The sequence below is a fragment of the Prinia subflava genome, chromosome Z (genome assembly GCF_021018805.1).
Source record: "Prinia subflava isolate CZ2003 ecotype Zambia chromosome Z, Cam_Psub_1.2, whole genome shotgun sequence".
NCBI lineage: Eukaryota > Metazoa > Chordata > Aves > Passeriformes > Cisticolidae > Prinia > Prinia subflava.
In genome coordinates, this window is record NC_086283.1 from 76,166,482 (window position 1) to 76,189,741 (window position 23,260).

General features: G+C 40.5%; 1 protein-coding gene across 4 annotated transcripts in view; it reads left to right on the top strand.

Moving 5' to 3' along the window:
- Window positions 1-23,260, top strand: part of EPG5 (ectopic P-granules 5 autophagy tethering factor) — a 54,532-nt gene that overhangs the window by 11,613 nt on the left and 19,659 nt on the right. For 2 of the 4 annotated variants that reach the window (XM_063421978.1, XM_063421980.1), the window contains exons 7-26: window positions 411-519; window positions 834-948; window positions 1,516-1,666; window positions 2,555-2,710; window positions 3,060-3,217; window positions 6,624-6,778; window positions 7,313-7,453; window positions 7,676-7,840; window positions 9,048-9,170; window positions 11,013-11,272; window positions 13,094-13,234; window positions 13,620-13,764; window positions 14,583-14,780; window positions 15,488-15,598; window positions 16,342-16,461; window positions 17,872-18,038; window positions 18,230-18,454; window positions 20,261-20,384; window positions 21,270-21,411; window positions 22,494-22,665. In XM_063421978.1, coding sequence (XP_063278048.1) covers window positions 411-519; window positions 834-948; window positions 1,516-1,666; window positions 2,555-2,710; window positions 3,060-3,217; window positions 6,624-6,778; window positions 7,313-7,453; window positions 7,676-7,840; window positions 9,048-9,170; window positions 11,013-11,272; window positions 13,094-13,234; window positions 13,620-13,764; window positions 14,583-14,780; window positions 15,488-15,598; window positions 16,342-16,461; window positions 17,872-18,038; window positions 18,230-18,454; window positions 20,261-20,384; window positions 21,270-21,411; window positions 22,494-22,665 — 3,078 coding nt within the window. The remainder of the gene's footprint in view (window positions 1-410; window positions 520-833; window positions 949-1,515; window positions 1,667-2,554; window positions 2,711-3,059; window positions 3,218-6,623; window positions 6,779-7,312; window positions 7,454-7,675; window positions 7,841-9,047; window positions 9,171-11,012; window positions 11,273-13,093; window positions 13,235-13,619; window positions 13,765-14,582; window positions 14,781-15,487; window positions 15,599-16,341; window positions 16,462-17,871; window positions 18,039-18,229; window positions 18,455-20,260; window positions 20,385-21,269; window positions 21,412-22,493; window positions 22,666-23,260) is intronic. The other 2 variants (XM_063421979.1, XM_063421981.1) reach the window with 1 other exon arrangement.

Sequence of the window (23,260 nt, forward strand, 5' to 3'; positions counted from 1 at the left end):
TCCCAGCTCCCTCAGCCGCTCCTGGGGCTCCAGCCCCTTCCCCAGCTCTGTTCCCTGCCCTGGACATGCTCCAGCCCCTCAGTGTCTCTTGTCCTGAGGGGCCCAGAGCTGTCCCCAGCCCTGGAGGTGCCTCAGCAGTGCCAGCCCAGGGGACGGGCCCTGCCCTGGGGCTGTGTCACACCGTGGCTGGGACAGCCCAGGGGCCATCGGCCCCTTGCCCACCTGGGCACCCCTGGGCTCCTCTCCAGCCACTGGCACCAGCACCCCCACGGCCTTTCCTGCCAGGCATCTTTCTGCTTTACTTGATAATTTCTTCCTCTTGCATCTGGGTTTTTTGATATATTCCCTTAACTGAAATCAGGATTCTTTATTTTCTAATTTTTGTCACTTGATTTTTCACTCTAAACCAGAAATCGTGTGGACTTCATGTGCCATATGAAACCAAGTGAAAGGAAAAGTTCCTCTTCATCTGGGAAGGAATCTGGGAACTGGACTCTGGTAGATGAAGGAGGAGAAGAGGTACAGCAGATGACTTTTTTTGTTTCTTTTTGTTTTGTCCTTTATGCTTTTGTTCACACTCATTGATCTTGTGAAATGGATGAAGAAAATCTGACTTCTTAAGTTAAAAAGCATGATGTGAATTTACTTCTGTTTTAGTCTCCTTTTATCTCTGTGGTATAACTGTAGAGAGTGACCTTCCAGTAGTGAGTATTAGCAGAGAGAATTCAAATATTTCAGTTACTCCTAACAAAACTGCAATTAGTACAATAGTGAAGCCCTTTACTATTGGTTTTACTGTAAAGCTACTTAACAGCGCCTCTGTTTGTCTGTAGGATGAGGATCCTGAAACAAGCTGGATTCTGCTCTTGGAAGATGACTTGATTGCTCTGTTGTCACAGTTCCCATTTCATGAACTGTTTCAGCAGTTCCTTGGGTTTACACCTGAAGGTAAATTAGTTGCTAGAGAGTTATTCTTCAATTTTTTTATGCTAATCGTATTAATGACTGCCACTCCCCAACAGTGCTACTGTATTATGAAACTCTCAGAGAAAAATAATAATGAACCTGTGCATCAGCTTGCAGGCCAAAGAGATGAGATGGAACTATATGTCATATGTATGGGATAAATAAAAACGTCATAGCAATATGCATGCAAAACATTAGAATCTTCTCCCGTAGTTTGGATTTGGTTGCAGTTAACTCCCAAAAGTGGTTTCAGAACTATTTTTTTCCCCTTGCCTCCTAATTGCAATGTTACTGATGTTCTCTGTTTGTTTTTTTTCCCAAAATCTCTGGTCAAGTACATGAAAGTAATTGCTTGCCAGAGTTCTTTACTACCTGCATAGTTTATTTGTACTTTCATACTTAGCAGGTATTTATTGTTCATTTCATAAACAAAGCATACATTTCAGTTCACAATATGATGAACTGTTGCTTTGAGTACTTGTTAAGTTACTTAAAAATCCAGAATTCACACTTTTGTTTTTGACCCTTCTTTTTGTGTGTCCATCTTAGGTGCTTATTTTCCTGAAAAAACATCTCCCCAGAAGATGATGAAGATTTTTGCCTTTGCAAACTCCTTAGTGGAACTTCTGTCTGTGGGATTAGAAACCTTTAACAGAGCACGGTACCGACAGTTTGTGAAGAGAATTGGTCAGCTCATCAAGTAAGAGAATTTTTTTCTCTGTGGTGTGATTGAATCTGTTTTATACATATATTTGGTAGAAATCCCCAGAAGCAACCATCAAACAAGCAAAAAACCCCAAACCCCATCCAAACAGTTCTCAGGTAGGTTTTGCTCTGACATTTGCTCAGTTCAGGGTTAGCCGGTCTGGGAATCTGAAAGGGGGAATTGCAAATTCTTAAGTACTGTGGGTACAAAGGAGCCAGGTGAGCTGTGGAACACCAGACTGACTTCCATTAGTGATGTTGTTAGGCTTGTCTTGGGTAGTCCCTGAAACCCAAGCAATTCCTTGAATTTCCCCCATCTAAAACTGATGTTACTGCTTTATTTCTGTTGTTACCCAGAATAGTTTTGGGATTTTTAATTTGCTCCCTGCAAATTGTCTTATTATTGCAATAAGTAAATGTAATTGAAGCCTAAAAGCTGCTCTTTATTTTTAAATCTCTAGCATTCTCTTTATATGGTTTCTGTGAGTGTATTCTCAAGGGGGAATACAGTCAAATCAGAAACAAAATCCATATTTTTCTTTGTGTTATGGAGTCAGTAACTTTCTCAGTGTAATCATTCCTGTAAGAGCTTTCTTTATGTACTGGCATTTCATGCTGTACAAGTTACCTTAAGGCTCCAAAGGTCATGCACAAACTAATTTGGTAAAACAGAATATTACGCCCTGTTTGCTTTTAAGACCAAGGAAGGAGAAGACAGAAATTTGACTGATAAAATTTATATAGAAACCTCTGAAACCCAGAGGGCAAAATGTTGGACATGTCTCTTGTGGCTGGACTCTGATCTCGTTGCCCGTGTCGGTGTTTTCCTGTGGTGGTGACATACTTAATGATCTTTCTTTGGCTTGCTTGCTCTGCTGTGTAGGATGACACTGTGTCATGTGAGTGACCACTGGGCCCAGTATGTTAGTGGCAATAAACAATATGGATCAGTGGAACACCCCTACTCTGTGGAAAAATTGCAACTGGAGTTTGATGAGCTGTTTTTTAGAGCTGTTCTGCATGTTCTGAAGGCAAAGAGGTGGGTAATCCCTTCACTGGCTGAGTTTTGGAGGAGTTGAATATCTGAAACTGGGATTTGGAGTAGCTTTAAATACTGAAAGATTTACAAGACTGAAATAAGTAGGATTTTTCAGTGCATTGGTAGCATCAAGCTGGGGAGGAATTAGGCCATGAATTGTAACAACTGACAGAACCTCTGAAATCTTGGTCAGTTCTGAATGAGGTTGGCTCAGAATTTGAGGTGCTCATACACATCCTTACATTCCTCATTCCTGTATAGCAGAGGTGTGGGCCAGAGATATCTCTTTTCCAGATGTTGGGATTTATCAGAGTGGAACCGTTCCTAACTACCTCTTCAAATCCAACAGATTGGGAGTCTGGCTGTTCATGTCAGAGATGCCTTATGGAACCTTGTCCAGCAACATGCTTTGGAGGCTCTTCTTTGTCATGCACTGTGCTGAGAACGAGCACCTGGAGCAGCTCTGCTCTGCTCTTCAACCTGCTGACTACAAGCAGAGACTCAAAGGTAAAATTCCCCCACACAGAACCAATTTCTAATTCATTCAGCTGCTGCTGCATCAGCTGTGGGTTTAACTCTTTGTAGGTTGCGTTGTTAAATGCATCCTTGAGAATATGACCGGTCCAGTGGCTGCCGAAATGTCTTGGGCAGTTCATGGTTTTCCAGCTCCTGTTTGCCCAAACTGTCATTTTAACAGCAATTGATAGATTTACTGTCCTAGTTTTCTCAGTGGCTGCCCTCAGAACTGCAAGAGTGACATGCAGGAGGTATCTCTCCTGTATTCTCTATGACTTCCCATCTTGACCTTCCAGAGTATTTGGAGAGTGATGTTTAAATCCTAGAACATAAATTCCATCTCACTTAGGATTGGAGTGGTGATTTTTTGGTTGGGGTTTTTTGTTTGGTTGGTTGGTTGGTTTTTGTGACTTGTTGACTGTTGAGCTGCTGTTATTTATAGGCTTTATAGTTATATAAAAACTATAAATATACATACTTACATGTTTTATATATAAATATACAAATATATTTAAAAAGAAATATATAAAAGTATATATAAACATATATAGGCATATTTATAGTTTTATAAATAATGTATTTTTAGAGTCCTCCTTTTTCTTCCCACTAAATTTGCTAATTTTGGCTTTAGTAACTCACATTGTGGGAGACTACTTGTCATCCCCAGCTATGTTTCCTTTATCTCAAGTCTTCTGTTCATGCATTTCTTGTCCTAAGTGGCACGTTTTATTTTTATTTCCTCTTGACTTTTGTCCCATGTTGATCTCCTCAGTGAACATAGTGTCTTCAGCTATAGCAGGGCTATTTAGAGGCCAGCTGGAATGCTAATTTCCCTCTGGTGCTGCTTTTATGGATAATATTTCAGGAGTTGGTTGACAGTGGGACAGGTAAACAAACAGTTTACTTCTCCCTACTTTACAGCTTCTTTGCTGTCTTCAGGGGGAGAAAATCTTGTTTTTGTCAGTATTACTTCTCAGCTGGCTCTGGCATATTAGGTAGCTGTTACCCCATCTACCAAGTCTTGATGGAGAAGGAGGAGAAAATGGTGATTCTGAGAGGTTACTGAGTGTATGGACTCCTTGCAAGCTCAGCTGCAAAATTTTTTACTGCATCTATGATGGGTTTCAGTAATAAACACAGACTTTTTAAAAATACAATTATCTTTTTCAGGCATTGTTTTGCTTCTGGCTGACTTATGTTTCAAAGTCCCTGGTATGCCGATGCAGAATTTCTTTATCCTCTTCATTCTCCTCAATGAGTTCTGTCAGCATAATACTGTTTTTCACCAGTGTCTATACAGGGAATATCAACGGTTCTTTAGTGAAATCCATCTAGTCTTCTGAAATATTTTCTTTTAACCGACACTTAACAAATTAATGCTTTATTTCCTGCAATTAGTACCCTGGAAGACCATGGCACTAACATTCTCTTGGGAGAGAACCTTTTTTAGTGATTTCCTCTCCCAGATTAAGCATGAGAAAAGGGTGGTGAATCTACAGATGGAAGCAAGCCTTGATACTTGATGGAAGCTTTGGGCATCAAATCCATGGGGTGGGAGTAATGCCTTTTTGGGGCTACGTAAAAGCAGGCCAGACAAATTAAGGGAATAAAAAGCAGATGTATTTACTGAGGGGCCTTCAGGTACATTTGGGGCAGACAAAGCCATCCAGGGGATACACTCAAAAAGGACCACGGCTCATGGATTTTCACACTTTTATACGTTTGGTCCATTTGCATATTGGGGGTCAGTCTTACAATTACAGCTTCAAGTAATGAAGTAATTTACCCCCAGTTTGCTTCCCCCCAACTCACTTTTGTTTACATTTCTCAGGGCCTGAGACAGTGAGGTTGATTCCCAAATTCCCTTGATTCCCAGGCCTAGAGAGGAATTGTTTTGTCTGACCAAAAAGGGAAAACAGTAGGTAACACTGTATATGGAGTTGAGTTATACATTAAAGAATTGCAGGATTACAAATATATGAAAAATACAAACGCTACAATCCTAAGGCATCAGGAGCATAGTTGCTGTTACAGTGAGTGGCATCCTGCCTATGGGAGGGATTTGAAACTAGATAATATTTAATATCCCTTTAATCCAAGGATGCTGTTATTTTATTTGTGGTCACAGTTTCCTTGCTGCCAGTATCAAGATTTGAGAAGCCAGTGATTCTTAGGGTGCCCTGAACTTGTATTGTGGTGTGATTAGAGGAAAGGAATAGGATCAAGTAGCAAGTAGATTGTGAAGATGTTGTTTCTCCACCATGAGATGACAAGGTTTAGGTGGAGTCTCTCTGCTTCCCTTATTCCTTGTCCCCATCCCAGGCTGTGGCTTGGTGTGGGTTTGAGGTTGGTGTGGAGGCCATAGCTGACCCCTCACTGTGAGTCACTCTGCTGTGCCTTTAGATGCAGTAATGTTGTGGTTATTTTTAATGTCCTCTGCATCATCTCAAAAAACCCCAAAGTACAAGGGGAAAACCAGTTGTCTGTAACTTCTGCCATAAGCATAAAGAATAGCATTAGGAAATGGAGATGAATGGATGAGGCACCCCGTTTGCCTGCTGTATCTATCAGCAGTGTAGTTTCTCTTACTGTTTGGAAGAAACTGTTTTCTTAAATTGCACAATCCTCTAGCATGCTGTTCCATGAGCTGTTTTGCCTGTACAAGCCTGACCTTCTCAGGCTGGAGTAGAGTTGCAAAATTCTTGAAAGCCCTTAAAATAGAATGTAACCTAAGTGCAAGTATTTGATCAGAAGCACGGTGAGCATATGCATGTTCAGGTTAGGTAGCTGAGTGCACAATGGGTGCCTTTTCTGTATATTCAGCTGCTGTGATAAAGTCACTGTAAACAGTGTTCAGAGAAGGCAGATCACTCTCCAGAACTTTATACAGCTCAAATGCTGCTTTCAGCACTTGTTTTTCTGCACAGACTCTGTTTAAAGTTATTTGTAAGAAATTAAAAAAAACCAAACCTTAAAGCCCTGTACAGGTTCCTTTGTATCCTTACCTTCCTGTTGTCCCACACCCTGAGGAATGGAATATTTATTTGCTTTTGGCAATATCTCTTTTGGGTTTAAGGAGGAAACCTGCCTCGAATTTGAGTGAGAGCATCTCTTAGCCTTCCTGCTTGTGTAGGTTCAATTCTCTGCTTTCAGAGAGAGATTCCAAACAAATGCATCCAGTTTGATTTCTTGTGTTGTATTTGGGAAACTAAAACTAGCCTTTCTTTGTAGCCCTTGGGTATAATCAAGACACTTGCAGCATTTTTATTTGTAGTTGGTATTGAATGATCTCCACAGATCACTTCTCTGGGATTTGAGTAAATAACTATATAAATGCTGCTGATGCGTGTCCTATTGCATTTTTATCACGTTTCTTTCACTTGACTTTTTTTCCTAGATCCAGAGCACCTTGCACAGTTTGAAAAATATCTCCAGTCAATGAACTGCTCAGAAGAAATCTGTCTGCTCACCACATTTGCTCAGATGGCACAAACCAAGCGGGCTGATGTTGATGAGGATTTTATCAAAATCGTTGTTTTGGAGATATATGAGGTGAGTAATGTTACTGGTCCATTCAGGAAAAGAGGGAAAATGCTCTTTTTATTTGTAACAGCAGGTGTGAAACTTGATGGCTTCTGTAGTTTTTTCTGCCATGGAATTAAAAAAATGCTACTTTTAAAAGAAGTACTGAATTAAAATTGCCTGAAGTACTTGTTATTTTCTGGGAAGAAGAACAGCTTTTCTGTAGGCAAAGCCAGAATGAAACAAATGAACAAACGTACATTTATTTTGTTTTATTTTTCTCATGCAGGCCTAACTTGCAGCTCTTATGTGGTGTTTTTCTGTTGTCTTTGGTGGTATTTTTTTTTTGTTGTTCCTGTGTTTAGTTTTGGACTTTTTTTTGGCACTGTGACACAGAAATTTCCTCATCTCTTAGGGCAATCAATTTCACTTTTCATATGGTCATCTATCAACTTTGTCTACGATGACCAAGAGCAATTCAGTCCTGTATTTTCCAAGACGTTTTATTTCTGTGTTAGTGGAGGTCAGCCAGAAGCAGTAACTTCTCCCTGCTCATCTTCTCAGGTGTCCTATGTTAGTCTTTCCACAAGAGAGATGTTTTCCAAGGTTGGTCGAGAACTCTTGGGAGCCATTGCCAGCATCCACACACAGATTATTTCTGTACTGCTGGATCGGATTAGAGAGACCATTGAGAAAGTGGGGATGGTAAGTGCTGATGTCTATAATTTAAATAATTTAATTCAGACACTCAGTTAAACCTAGAGGCCATACCAGGTTGTGTGATAAGACATGGCTTGGAATGAATGGATGTGTTAAAGACCTGTCTGTGGGGTTTTTGGTCGTACCTCCCTTTCAGGTAGCAGAGCACAGTTGATTATTGTTGTGTGCTGAGTACTAATTTGCACCTTTTGCTCTCTCTCCTCAAAGGTTTCTTTATATCTGTTTAAAGAACTGCCCCTGTACCTGTGGAAGCCTTCTTCATCCGAGATAGCCCTGCTTCGTGACTGGTTATTAAATTACAGCCTGACAACAGTGGAGAATAAACTGGCTTGCATTATCTTGGAAGGGCTGAACTGGGCATTTGGTGAGCATGTAGGTATTGAGAACATGAGCCTTGAACCTCCTCACTTTTTCAAAGAAAAAGTTTAACTCAACTTGGGAGTAGAGCAGAATTTGAAAACAATTAACTGAATACTTTTATATTATGGCTGTACACCTAATGGCACGAAATGGAAATTTCATAATAATTTTACAGCACTCTGCCTGAGGACTTGCTTGTGCTCCTTTCTTATAGTGCTGCAGCTGAGTTTAAAAGAGATATTTAAGCAGGGATTTTTTTTTCCTCTCTAAATGAGGAAATAGTTGACAGGACAATTTTTATGAGTCACTTGATTAAAATGCTTTTGGCTGCAGAAATAGAGGAATCTTCCAAAAAATGTCTAGGAGACTGGTGTGACTGTAGTTTGCATACTGATATCTAGGCATGTTTTTCACAGTGCAAGAAAAGTAACCATTGAAATGACACATTTCAAAACCCTGAGCATCATTTAAATGATTGGGAATTACTCCATAATATGAGATTGCTTCAGGAGCTCCATGGGTTCAGGATATAATTGAGGGTGAATGCTGTTTCAGAGGGAAAGAGATTGGGAGAATACTGTTGCCTGTGTTCAGTGATTCAGTTGAGCATTGCCTTCTGTGCATTTGATCATCCTGAACTCTTTGCCATGCTAATGGTTGTATGTGAATATTGACTTACTTTTTCTCCCTGTTTCTTGTAGACTTGTAAAGAAAAATGAAAGTTAGGGAAAATTTACAGAATTCTTTGCTGTTCAGTAGCAATGCCATGTCTGTACCCTTTGATATGGGGAAAAATGGCTCTCTAATGAGGCAATTGATAGAGGAATTGCTGTATTTTCATACAAAAAACATGGTGATGGGATTTGGTTTTGTTTTTAAAGGCAAGAGTTCAAGTCTCTGTATTATATAATTTAAAATGGTATTTATGGACTTTTGGATTAATTATCATATGTTCATAAAATGCACATAGAAAGTGAATATTATGACGCCCTTTAAAAAAATAATCTAGTTGTTGGGGTTTGTATTGCCCAGTGTGAGACTGGTATGCTTTAACATTGAGCTGAATTTTTTTCACTGCGCAAGATTTTGCCTAGATATTGCAGTAATTAATTTGAACAGCCAGAAAAGGACTAGGATTTATTTCTCTGTGGTGCAGCTGAATGTACAGTTGTAGAGACCTCTTAAATGACTCAAGGTTTTGTGTTTTGGCTATTTTTAGCAGAATACTCTTCACCTAGATCCATCTGTGCATTCTGAAGTTGCCTTGATGGTCCTGGAAGCGTATCAGAAATATCTCTCCCAAAAACCATATGCTGGGCTGCTTTCTGAAAGCATAAAACAGGTATCCTTTCTTCTTACTTACAAGGAATAACGCACATGTGGCTATAAATGGGAAAAGCTGCAGGACAAGACCTTGTTTTCTCTCTTTTTTTTTTTTTTCTTCTTTTTAAAGCCGTTCTTTGTCCAACTAGAATTTCATAACATACCAACACTTGATGTTGTCTGCATCCAGAGAGCTATTTGAAAGTACTGTTGGGCTTTGGTGGAACATCTGTGTAAGAATCACAGAATCATAGAATGGTTTGGATAGAAGGGACTATAAAGATCATCCCAGTCCCACCCCCTGCCATGGGCAGGGACACCTTCCATTCTCCCAGGTTGCTCCAAGTGCCTTACAGCCTGGGCTTGACCACTTCCAGGGGATTCAGGGGCAGCCACAGCTTCTCTGGGCAGCCTGTGCCAGGGCCTCATTATTCTCACTGAGAAGAATTTCTTCCTAGTATCTGATCTATATCTACTCTCTCTCTGTTTGAAGCCATTCCCCTTGTCCTGTCACTCCATGCTTTTATAAACAGTCTCTCCCCATCTTTCTTGAAATAGACATTTTAATTTTGACCCAAACCTGCAGGTCTGTGAATAGTGACAAACTGGTCCACTTTTACTCATGCAGAGGTAGACAGTACTTGCTAATGCAAAGCTATTTCACATTACTAGTGTGCGTAGGAGAACTCACTCCAGCTGTTATTTTATTTAAAGACTCAAGTGTTAATCCTTTTTGGAGCTTTTCAGCAGCATGCAGTGTTGTGTGACCTGAACACACCACAGACATTTATTAAATTGATTTTACAGCACACTGGACTCAAGAAGGGATAGCTCCAAGTTACAGAATGCAAATGGAAGGATAGAAAAATTAAGGTTTAAGAAATCTCTGTTTTGGATATTTAGTCCAAGATGCTTATATTTATTTATTCAGTGGTTTAGCACTGTGCTAGGCTATTTCTTCTCAGTATTTTTTGTATGATGTTTTCTCCTACTCTCTTTGTTTCCCCCCAGCCTTTTCTTCCTGTACTCTGAATGTTCCTTGTTGTCTCTGCTCTGTTCTGACTTGCTCATCTGCACTACTTAGCTATGGTTTGTTGTCTTGTGCCAGCCAGATGAGTTCTGTTTTTCAAGCCAGTGTTAGCCCTAGTTGCCACTTGTGTTGGTGAATCTGCCCTGACTTGCATGAGCCTATAACTAGAATTTGAGAGAAAACAGTACTTAGGTTGTTGTACCCCTACTCAGTGAGGATGAAATATCTGTGTTGCTCTCCAGCTCTGCAGTTTACACTGTTCTGTCAGAACGTGCACATTCTTTTCCCCCAGAGATTTGTAATTCTTTGTGATCTAGACATGGTCTTTGTGACAGGGGACACATAGACATATGACTCTGCTTGTCCACATACAGACTTTTTTCTAAGGAGAGGCTGCTGTGTCTTAGGCTTTTTGCTGACAGATAATATTTTTGCATAGATTTTTCTGTTTCCTTTCACTAGCAGTCTTAAATGTTTTAAACATTATTAAAGATTGTGTCTAGCTTTTTTTTTTCCAGTATTAAAACTAAAATTTAATTCAAGGTCAGCGTCTAGCTTGAAAAACTTTAAGCAATGTAAGTTGATAGCCTTTACCTAAAGGGATGGGGAGAAGGAGACGGAGGTAGAAATTGAGGCCATAAGAACAGAGTGTTTAGATAAACTATGTGGTATGTCTAAAAAATGATGGCTGTTGGTCTAATCCTAGAAGGTTTGGGTTGGAAGGGACCCCAGAGATCATCCAGTTCCCCTTCCACGGACCAAGTCCCAGAGCAGTGCCACACGTGCTGTGTCATGGCTGTGCTTCCTCTCATTCCTGCTGCTCTATTTCAGGTCTCCTACCTGGCCAGCATTGTTCGCTATGGGGAGACACCAGAGACTTCCTTCAATCAGTGGTCATGGAGTTTGATTTTGAGGCTGAAGCTGCACAGGAATGACCGTGGGGTGCAGCAGAGCGGGCTGGCTGTCCCCCTGTGCGACAGCGCGCTGGACACGGCCGAGTCGGTCACGCTGCACCCCCTGCTGAAGGCTGTGAAGGCAAACATCCCCATCGGCTGCTACCTGGCTCTGGCAATGACCACCCTGGGCCACAGGTGAGGGCTTTTGGGGGGTGTTTGCCTTGAGTGGATGGCCCCAGGGACTGAGCAGCCTCCCTAATGCTGAGCTGAGGGTTGTTAACAGCTTTTGTGCCCGTTTAAAGAGTAAAGGACTTGTGATGCAAGGGATCAAGCAGCTTGTCATCTCTCTTATGAGGAGCTGGGCCTGGTTAGACTGGAGAAGACTGAAATGGGATCTCATTAATGCAGACAAACATCTCAGAGGGGTGTCCAGAGGATGGTGCTGGACTCTTCAGTGGTGTCCAGCAAGCAGATGAGAAGCAATGGCCACAACTAAGACACAAGAAGTTTCACCTCAATGTGGGGAAGAACTTCATTATGATGAGGATAGCAGAGCCCTGGAACAGCTACCCAGGGAAGTCATGGATTCTCCTTCTCTGGAGCCATTCCAAACCCTCCTGGACTCGTTCCTTTGTCTCCTGCACTGGGTGACTCTGCCTTGGAGGGGTTTGGACTGGATAATCTCAAGGTCTTTCCCGACCTCAGCTTTCTGTGATTGTGACTGTAGTTTCACAGAATCATTTAAGTTGGAAAAGATCTCTAAGGTCATCAAGTCCAACTTGTGACCAATCTCCACTTTGTCATCCAACCCAGAGCACTGAGTTCCACATCATTCTTTGGACATCTGTAGGGATGAGGAGTCCACTGCCTCTCTGGACAGTCTGTTCCAGTGCTAGTAATCCTTTTTGTGAAGAAATTATTCCTGAATTCTTTCAAACAATATGCTATTTCCTTTATTTTGCTAGTAGTATTTTTTTTTGCACTTTAGGGTCCAATCATAAGAAATAGTACTGAACGGGAGGTTAACATAATTTCTCTGGACAGAAGTAACTGTGAACCACACTTACTGAAAGGGTTGTTCTAGATAATTTCTAGATAATTTGTTTTATCAGGGCAGCACTGCTTTCAGAAAATAGTGTGAAGGGAAAACACATTCACTCTGGAATGGTAAATAAAGAGCATTTATACGAGCAGTGAACCTCTTAGCTATGACTGTGTTCCAGCACAGTCTTTTCCAGTGCTTTTAGCTGATTTGTAGGTAAGGCTTTTGGACGTAATCAAATATTCTTGTTTGAGATACACAAAATTTGATCCGTTCTCACCAGAACTGTTTTTTCTGAATCCGTGATCCCTTTGGTTATGTGCTATGCTATTCAAAATTTTCACTAACTTGTTTTGTATGTATAATATTATGTTACTCTTTTAAGGAAAAACTATCTGGGCTTTCTTCTCCTTCCCCAAGGAAGCCATTGCTTTGTGGTAAGATTGTGTGATAGATACTTTAAAGCAGTGGAGTAGTTTGAGACTGATATTAAGGTATTTTGGGTTGAGAGTGGAAATTTTTCTGTAATATTGAGCATGGAATAAAAAATCAAAGAACTTCTTTAGTCTGTTCCTCTGCACCTTATCTGTTTGACCTTTGGCTCTTCTTTTCCCTGAAGAGGGAGGCAAAATGTCTAAGTTAGGAAAGAATAGTGAGCTTTAGATTTATAGAAACTTGATGAAGACTTGCATCTCCAGTGGTATTTGGAAGATAGGACACTGATCCCCAGAAAGGAATTTGTGAAGGAAGGAGATAATTAATAAATATTTGAGAAGGAAATACTTAGCAAATCTGTCAACAATTGAATGACTCCTACAGCTGAAGAAAAAAACCTCTGTATTTAGCAATTTAGATTTTCAAAGATAAAATGTAAAGTTATGAATGTATTTACATCTCAGTTATTAAAAAGTAAATTAACACCTTGTCTCCCTTTCTGCTGATAGTGAATGTGTTTTGGTTTTTTTTTCTGACAGCATCGAGAAATTCTGTGCTGAAGGGATCCCTCTTTTGGGTGTACTAGTCCAGTCTAGACATCTGAGAACAGTAGTCCATGTGCTGGATAAAATCTTACCCTTGTTTTACTCTTGCCAGTATTATCTCCTGAAGAACGAACAGTAAGCATTATATGTTCATTTTTTAATTTTATACATTTGTCAATTTATTAATACTTGCAGTGAAAGTTAATAATGATCTTTTGCTTTCAACACCTGACAGGCACCCAAACAAATCCTGAGTAAGATTTGGGTGCTGATGTAGATCAAGAACTGTATTTAGTCCTGATGAGCTGCCTTGAATTACAGGCTGGTGTGAAATGTTCATACTGTGCCCAATGTATGGCTGAACAATTGGAGCAGTGAAATCTGCATTGTGGTTGTGAATCAAAGCCTTTCTATATATGTCTCACTGGTGCCGTTGAGCTGGTTTTAAATTCACTAGAAGCACGTTTTCTATCTAATATGCAGTAGGAGATATTTTAATTTGATGTGTTGACATCCCTAGATTTTTATCTTACGTGGAACTGTTCCTTCATCTGGATAGTGGAGTCCCTCAAGGAGTGACCCAGCAGGTTACCCATAAAGTGACACAGCACTTGACAGGAGTGAACTATGGAGAAAATGTTAAGCTGCTCAGTAGTATGATACAGGTAAGAAGATGATTTAAAAAAGAAAAGGTAGAGAGAGTGTTTAAATCCAAGCTTATTTGATTGAGTTAGTATTAAAGGTTAGAAAAGATACTGAACCTGGCAGTTCAGTCGCAGAATATCCTGTATCAAGCATTAGTAGTTGGATTTGGTTTCCTTAAATGCTTCTGCTTAAACTTGCCTACATCTGGCAATGCGTGTGATATTAGCAACAATATTTGCCTTTCAGATCTCTTGGAAAATTCATTTTCCAATACCATGTCAAGGCTGTTTAAAAAGGAAATGTAATATGCAATGCTGCTTTCTTGTTTGTGTTATGTGAGGAATGCAGCAGAGATGTTAGTGTTTGCAAGCTCTGCTTTTTACCATTAATTTAGGGCTCTGGAGTGGAAAAATGTTCTTGAGTTAGGGAACAGTAGTGTTTTTTTAAGTGCAGAGAAGTCAAACCCCAAGGCCCTCTAACATTAGAGAGGGATAATGGAAAGAGACCTGGAAACTGACCAGAAAGGCCTTTTGTGGGGACAGCAGCCTGGACTTTGGAAATGGGTGCTGTTTATGCCTGCAGAGGTCCTGCTTAAGGCATTTGTGTCTGTTTTTGCTGATTGCACAAGGTGCTCTGGTCTCCAGGCTTCAGAATCTTCAGAAGGTTGGAGACTGAAGATGACAAAGCTGTCCTTATTTGGGTGTAGAGAGTGATGTTGTAAATTATTTAACTTAAGATAGCCCGACAGCCTCAAGCAAGTCAAACAGTTTTCCAATAAATTCTTAAGCTTTACTCAAGGTTGTAATCTGTTGACCAGTTTTACCCTTTAATTTGTCAGACTCACATTTTTCTAAGTGACCATCCGAACGGAGTGGGGCCAGCTGCAGTTCTGGAGTTCTGGGTGCAGGTCCTCACCAGCCAGCAGCTGTGGCACAGGGACCGGGCCACACTCTGCCTGCTGGATGACTTGTGCAAAGCTGCGTTTCAGTACAACCAGGAGGACTGTGTGCAAAAGCTGCTTTACCAGCAGCACAAGGTAAATAGCTGTGGTGTTTGGTGTGGCCGTTAAGTAAATGGTCAGCTCGCGTGTCTTACAGTCGGATTTTGATGTGAATTATTTTCCTGAAGTGGAACAAAAACGACTGAGAAATCCTAGGATTGTTTGGTTTGGGAGAGACCTTTACAGCCCATCCAGTCCACCTGTGCCATTGGCAGGGACACCTTCCACTATCCTAGGTTACTCCAAGCCCTGTCCAAACTGTTCTTCAGCACTTCCAGGGATGAGGCAGCCACAGCTTCCCTGGACAGCTGGTCATGATGATGAGTGATGATGAGGTTATCTGATTTTTTTCTGAGTTGGTCAAGAAGATTTTTTTTGAGCAAAGATTAATGAAATGTCTGATTTTAATGATGATAATAATTACTGCTAAAACCAGTTTGGAACACAGTTTTCATTCATGTGAGTTCTATTGTGGTTTGACCTCTTTGCATATCAAATATTTGATGGAGTATTTAGAACAAAGAACGGAGCTCCCTCTCCTGAGAAAAAACAGACACAGTCACTGCAACAGGATGTTTTCACTGAAATAGAAATTCCAAGCAGGCGTTTCAGTGGTGCCTGGCTGAGCTGAAGTTGGAAAGTAGCAACAGGAGTTGGAAAGGATGGAGATTGAGTGATGCACCTGTAGCTTCTAAATCACTTGGTCATGAAAAAAAACTCAAATGTTTTCTGTTTCTGTGCAGAATGCTTTGGGCTATCACTGTGACAAGGGTATGCTGTCTTCACTGGTCAGCTGGATCGTGGCAGGCAATGTCACACCATCCTTTGTGGAGAGCAATGCTAACTCCTCTCAGGTGAGTGCCGTGATGGTGTTTTGTGATGGAAAAGCAGCATACTGGTCTAGGGATCTTTTTCGGTTTTTTTGCAGATTTCTCAGTCACTTTTTCTTCCTGTCCCAGAGTTTTCTTGCGATAAAATCCCAGTTTAGCCTACAAAGATGCCATGGGTTTATTGCACTAAAAGGAATGTGGATATTTTGTACAGGGAGAGTTTGTCTAATCTGCACCCAAAAATTCATATAATAGGATTTATTAGTTAAATTTTCTTCTAATATACTATTGTTCTTGATTTTTAACAAGATTAACAAGTTTAACAAGACAAAATTTGTAAAGCCTGACTTTTCTGTTAGATCAGTCTTTATCTGATAAATATTTTGAATTCGAGTTACTTTCTCTCTGCTTAAGTGAGCTCCTTCAAGCAAAAAGGAAAAAAACCCTTGCAGTATCCCAGACAGAGATGTGTAGTGCAGGTGGAAGAGAGATCTTATTTTACTGAGATTGAGAAGATTGTTTCCTCCAGAGCTTTCTGGGTAATTCTGTCAGTTATGTCTGCTTTCCCCCATTTTTCCCAAGATTGTACAAAGGAGAAGTTTGAATTTAAGTATAAAGAGGTTTTGTTGTTGAGATGTGATACTGCTTTTTGCAACTCTGCAATGAGAATCCATCAAACACTTATTCCTTTTAAGAAATCATCGAGCTTCCTGATCTTGCCCCTGACATTTTTTAATCAATATTTCTGTCATTTTTGTGTTGTCCAGGTCTGGTTTGCATGGATGGTGTTAAATATGGAGTCAATATTTGAAGAAGATTCACAGCTTCGCAGAGTTGTGGAGGGGGAGCTGGTTATCAATGCTTTAACACCTGATCAGGCTCTGAAGGTGAGAGAACTGGTCATCCCTTTTTGTTTATTAGAGAGAACTGCTGGAGAAATGTGTTCCCTTGTATCATTTAGTTTTTCTCTTATGTACTACTTTCTTACTAGGATAAAATGCATAAATAATGCTTTACCTGGCTGTGCAGGAGAAAATATACTGCAGGGAAATTTTCTTTTACATTTTGAGTATATTTGAGTTCTTTCACATTTAAAAGCTACTGTGGAAATATCTGATTTTATTATATCAATATCTACAGAAAACAAATTTGTGCTTTTGCATGATTTTCTAGGTCATCTAAAAGCCTCACAACCTCCAATAGGTTTATTCTATACCCCTGACATGGGTAGTGCTTATTTTTCAGATGGGAGAATGTCTGTATTTCAAAGAGATGATTCCTCAGATGATTTGAATTGTGCAGAAGATGGGCTTTTACTCTGTTTTCTGAATTATTTTCCAAGGTGTTCAAAACTATTTAGGCATCTCCTTTAACAAGGCACTTAATCAGCTGTACTTCAGGCCACATTGCAGCATTTTCCAGCTGCTTTGCCCAAATTCAGTTAGAAGTTCTGGAGTGAAGCAACTGGAAACCAAAGCATGCCAAGTGTAACTTTTGGCCCATCCTTCATCTCAGCTGTTTCAGTGTGTTTCAGGGAAGGAGGTGGCTCTGTGAAAATAGGTTTGCTTGGGCTGTGTCAAGTACATGTCTTGCATCTTTGGAGCTGGTCTGGAGAACATTTGTTCTTTGGCTTGCATGTCTTGATTTAGCTGGAAAACAGAAAGAGTGTGGAAAAGGATGCCAGAGGTCTGGTGGAGGGGTTGAGGGAGTGCCAGGGTCTGCTCCCAGTCTTGGGAACTCAGAAAAACCTCCCATTCCCCTGCTTCAGGCACAGTTCAGGGGAACTTGGAATGGGACTGTTTACCCATTTAGTGCGTCTGTGGTGTTGCTAAAATGGTATGCTGCTACTCATAGGTTGCTTTGTTTTTGTTCTGCTTTTGCTTTTGTGTTCTTTCTTCACATTATTTATACTTTGCAAATATGCTATTTTGAATTTTCACTAGAGCTGTATTAAATGTCATCTGGAAAAAGCTAAAAGTAGCATGCTGGAGATGTAAACCAGGGACATCTACTTCTGTGATGAAGAACGGTAATTAACTGTAATTAACTCTAGTGGCCCATATATTGGCCTTGTGTCAGAGCCATCATGCTGGAGTTTTGTGAGCATCAGAGATGTAGGTCTGCTCTCCAGCATAACTGTGAGATGGGCAGCTCATCCTTCGAGGCCTGTAACAGATGTGTGACTGCTTCCAAAGTTTTCTCCTCTGTAATTACCAAGTGTTCATGCTGTGTTAATCTGTTCAGTTAACCTGTGACAGCCTGTTACAGACCAAACTTGTCTGGAAATGTTTCTGCAGAAAGCCCAGACCCAGCTGAAGCTGCCCATTGTGCCTTCCCTTCAGAGGCTCATGATTTACCGCTGGGCTCACCAGGCCCTTGCTACCCCTGCAGATCACCCTCTCATGCCCCTGATCTGGCAGAAATTCTTCCTGCTGTACCTTCACCGACCAGGACCACAGTATGGGTGAGTCTAACCTGCTCCAGCAGATTAGTAAGCACTAATGAAGTGCACAGCAAGTGGGAGTCAGTGCATTACACTGACTGCTCCCGAAAGCAGTGGGTGCCAGCAGCTTCTCTGGTCAGCCAATTTATCTGCAGAGATGCTGATTTGACACTTACAAAAAGACTTAGTTACGCTTTTTTGTTCGTTTTTAGGTTACCTGTAGATGGCTGTATTGGAAGACGCTTTTTTCAGAGTGCAGCTCATGTTAACTTGCTAAGTGAGATGAAGAAGCGCCTGACAGAGGTGGCAGACTTCCACCATGCTGCCAGTAAAGCACTGAGAGTGGAGAGTCCTGAGGGCAGTGACAGGTCACCAAAGAAGGCCAGCTGCTCACCTGATTACCTGACTTCACCTGAGCTGCATAAAGAACTAGTCAGGTAAAAAAAAGCCTGCCCAGTTCGACATTAACCAATGCAACTGCCTGCAACTGAGTAACTGCTACAGCACAGTTGTAGCTGTGTGAGGAGTGAAGGGATGTGACCTTAGATGGCAGTTATTTAAAGCGTAAAATCATAGAACCATTCAGGTTAAAAATGCCTTTCAAGATCATCAGTCCAGCACTTAAACCAGCACTGTCAAGGCCACCACTAACCCATCTCCCCAAATGCATAGCTGGGCTCAAATCCATTCCTTTGTGTGCATAACTTGTTTAGTTTGAGAGGGGGCTGGTTTTACTACTCAAAAAAAAAGCATTATTGATAGGTTTGTCACTCCCATTAGGGGAAAAGCTTTGTTTTTTAATGAATGGTAGCCCTGTGTTGGAAAAATATTTATTATTTAGGCATATCTGCTACTCATATGTATATCACTAGCTATAAATGTAAAACGCTACTTGGTGTGTATATGTTTGTCACAAACCAGAGCCTGAATTTATGTCTGAGTAAAATTATTTCAAGAAATTTACTGGGGACTTCAGCACATGGTTCAGTGCAGTTTGCTTGGTTAGCAGTCTAAAGGTGAGCTCTGCTAAGTGTGTTCTGTGCCACCTAAAAAATGGTAAATCTGCATACCAAAACCTCGCCAGAGGACTCCCTTTTTGTCTTAGAGTAGGCTAAGGATGGGAACACAGTCACTGCTACTCAGCTGGTGAATGTCCACTTTTGTGAGGGATAGTAGCTCCTAAGAGATATCTATACCTCACGTACACTAAACCTGAGGAGGTATGTGAATATTGCGAGGAAATATTTGAAAGGATTATTTGAAGTATTTGAAAAGAGTCCCTTGTTGAGGGGCCCTGGATGTGTGGAATCGGAGCTCCTGCTCCCCTCAGCAGTCATTGTACAAACAAACAAAGGAGATCATAAATCCACTTGGTTGTCTGTGAAAAATAATCCAGAGATGCTCACCAGATGAATTTGATTAATATTTTCAGTCTTTCATTTCAAATAAGTTCCCCACTCTAACAGAAAACCAGACTGCTCTGTGCCCAAATAAATCTTATGCTCAGGAAGTTTAACGACCTGTCTAGTTTCCTAGACAGGAAAAAAATTATTGGTAGGGTTTATAGGGGCTGATTCTTGGAATTGGTCTACTTCCATTTTTTCACCAATGACACTGATGAAGGAAGCAGGAGTTTGCTAGGGATATTTAATACCACAGTGTGAAGATTTAATGGCATTTTAGTGCTTCCTTGTCAGGAAGGATTGGATGGCATGATTGTGCAAATCATAGCAGTTGGTGGAATGATGTCAGCTGAAAAAAAGGTGTATTTATATTAAAGTTTTAACAAATGTGGAAATGGGAATAAATGAGACTGAAAAGAAATTAAAAGATGTGACTTAACTCAGACATGACATTTTGGAGCAGGCACTGCAGAGAGGTTGTGGGGTGAGAAGCCAAACTTGCTGATATGTACTCTGTTTATTCCTTTGGTCTTTTGAACGGGATTGTGGTGATACTTTCTGACATAAGAGACTATTCCAGTTCTATGTCTTATGCTAGTTTGCATAAATGTTTTCCTTTCCAGAATTTGTTGTCTTATTCTTTGTTGCTGCCCTTCATATTTTTCCAAGTACCTTCTTTCCACTGCTTGTCTTTAACTTGACAGTAAACAAGTGAAAAAAAACACCTGAAATATCTTTTTTTTTTAACTATGCCACCTTGTAGTGTTTATTTGTTGCCCTAATTCTAACCTTAGAACAATCAATTCACACTGATCTTTTTTTCCTTTTTTGTCCCCTCAGGCTTTGTAATGTTTTAATTTTGTGGTTGGAAGAAGAGAGTTTCCAGAAAGGAGATACATACATTCCCTCTTTACCAAAGCAATATGATGCACATAGACTTGCTAAAGTCATGCAGAATCAACAGGTGGGTTGCTAATAACGCTGACAATCTGAAATCTAAACATCTAAAGTCCATTTGCTAAAATGAGGCTTTGAAATCAGTGAGAGAGTTGTGTCACTAGTCCTTAATAAATGTACAGCATGATACCTTAATGGCTCTAACCTTTTTCCTAAAATCCTGTGCTATCCTAAACTGCCTTTCTTTATGTTTGAAAGATGAGTCAGATGTAGATGCCTGGCATATCTGTCAATTCTTGCAACACAATCCTTTTTCTGTACACCCTGTAATTCTTTTTATGTTCTAAGTTAGTATTGGAGGATTATTTAAGTTGCAGCTTTAAATAACAAAAGACTGGAAACCAAAACCTCTTTGTGTTGGTAGTCTGTAAAATGTCAGGTACAAATACAAGTTAGTGAGTGTGCATTATTCTATTCTTCAAGCCTGAATACTTAGTATAAGCAAAACACTGCAACAGGAGAGATTTTGGCAGGGCATTTACTTACGCTTGCTTTGTTTTCACTCCTCCAGTGTATATGACTACTGGAAATGCAGCCTGCATTAGCTGGGCTGCAGCTAATCATGCCATGATGTTTTAGACTTGGTCTCTTGTATTTAAGAGCAGATGTTTAATAATCTGTCTTTCCCTTTGTCTTTTCCTAATGTGTTAAAAATTAAACCTGACCTGTGTGTCAGGTTTCCTCTCTAAGTGTGACAAATGCCTTTCAATAGATATCTGTATATGTAATAAAAATGGTTCAGTTTTTCTTCAGTTTAGATTTTTTGCTCTTAACGATAAATTTCCTATGACTTAAAACTGCAGGATACATTTTTTTATGTATTTACTTGATGATTTCACCCACCTACTATGGGTGAAAACAGGGAGGATAATTTGATTCTTTTGTCCTCCAGGATCTGTGGATGGAGTATGTCAATGTGGAACTCATACACCATGAGTTTCAGGAAGCTCTGAACCTTTGGCTGCAGGTTCAGCTTGAATCACATCCAACCTGTGCTTCTGCAGGGGAAACAGATTTCACCAACCCTTTGTCAGGTAAGAGATAAAAATACCTTAAGGAAATTGCACCTTGAAGGATTACTGGGATATCAAAGCCCTGGTTTCTTAGGAGCTTGATGATGCCTGCCAATAAAGATATTAATACTGTTTGTTTTCTGTGGGTACAATATTTTCCATGAAGTTGTCATGGTTTTCTCACTAAGATTTTCATGTGAGGGGCTAACATTGATGGGTTTTGGCTTCAAGTTTGCCATGTTACAGAGCAGAGCTAGGGCATCATGGGCAAATTCCCCAAAAGTTCCTCTGCACAGAGCTTGCTCCAGACATCTTTCCAAAATTTAGAGACAGGTGCAAGCAAAGGTAAAACCAACTGTACCTGAAAACATACTGTCTCTGGGATTTTTTTAAAGTTTAGTTTTGTTTGTTTGGTTTTTGTTTTGTGGTGTTTTCCCCCGTGTGTTTCCCTGGAATTTTGGCAAAGTGAAAGGGTTGTTCTAGCACAGAAAGGGTGATAGTCATAGCTAGTACATTAAGGATGTGGTGAAATTGGATTTGGGGCTGATCCAAAGAAGAGGAAGAAGTGAGGGGATAGAAGGAAACTGGAATAGTTTCATAGGTGAATTTACACTCTTTGGACAATGAAATTGAATGGAAATCATCAGGAGGGAGAGGGCTGACCCAGAGAAAGGCTGTGCTCTGAGAAGGACTTGACACTCACAAGATCAGAAGTAAGGATGAATCATAAGGAAAGGAAGATGAATTTTGCTTAGAATTTGCTTAGAATTTGCTTGTCTGAGTGCCTGTGTCAGATGAGTAAAATAAATGGAGTGACAGGAAAACTGAAGATAGGAGTGTTTGGGTAAAACAGGGAAACCAGAGGATCTTTTGATCCTAATCTTCGTGTGACGGAGGAGCTGGTCATGAAAATTAGATGTATGAAATAAAGTTTGGCAAAAATAAGAAGATTAGTTGAGTAACTTTTATTAAAGGGGGAAACCTGAGAAATATTTGTCTGTAGTTAAAAAGACTTCATGCAAAAAAAATAATGTTTTTGTTGAGTTTCTCCTAAACTTTTCTTATTGACCAAACTTGCTTCTGCTTTTTAATTTTTTTTGTAGCCAAAGTGAGGATCATGAATAATTTGAAGAAGCTTGATACCCCCAAGCCCCCTCTGCCACTGCAGACGATGAAAGCTCCTGTGCCAGTGATTTCCTCTGCCACTCTTGTGAGTCAGAAAGACGCAATCCAGCTCATGCGCAAGGACCTGAACATCTTGCAGCAACACGCCAAGTGAGTCATGTCTGTGCTCCTTGTGCCTCTTCAGTGTGTCCAGCAGTGCCTTAAAGTGATCATGGAGTCACAGAATGCTTTGGGTTGGGAGGCACCTAAAAGCTCACCCCATCCTGCCACTTGCCATGGGCAGGGACACCTTCCACTATCCCAGGTTGCTCCAAGCCCCGTCCAGCCTGGCCTTGGGCACTGACAGGGATTGGGCAGCCACAGCTGCTCTGGACTCCCAGTGCCAGGGCCTCCCCACTCTCACAGGGAGCAATTTCTTCCTGAAGATAACCTTCACAGCAGCCTCATCTTGCTGTTTTTTGTCTTGTTAGCACAAGACTGTCAGCATTTGATTCCTGCTTCTTGTCCCATTTGTTTTCTCTTTCTTCTGGTCTGTCAGGTTATTATTCCACTTCTTCAAGTGACAAAAGAGTTCACAAGTCTCATCTAATGACTGAGATTACATCAGAGAGTATCTAACTTTTTTCTCATTTGGCATATTTCCTGAAATAAAGCCTTTTCAGGCTAGATTTGTTGACAATGAGTTATTTAACCCTTTTGCTCTAAGGCAATAGTTGCAACATGGAGCACCCAGGAGAGAAATCTG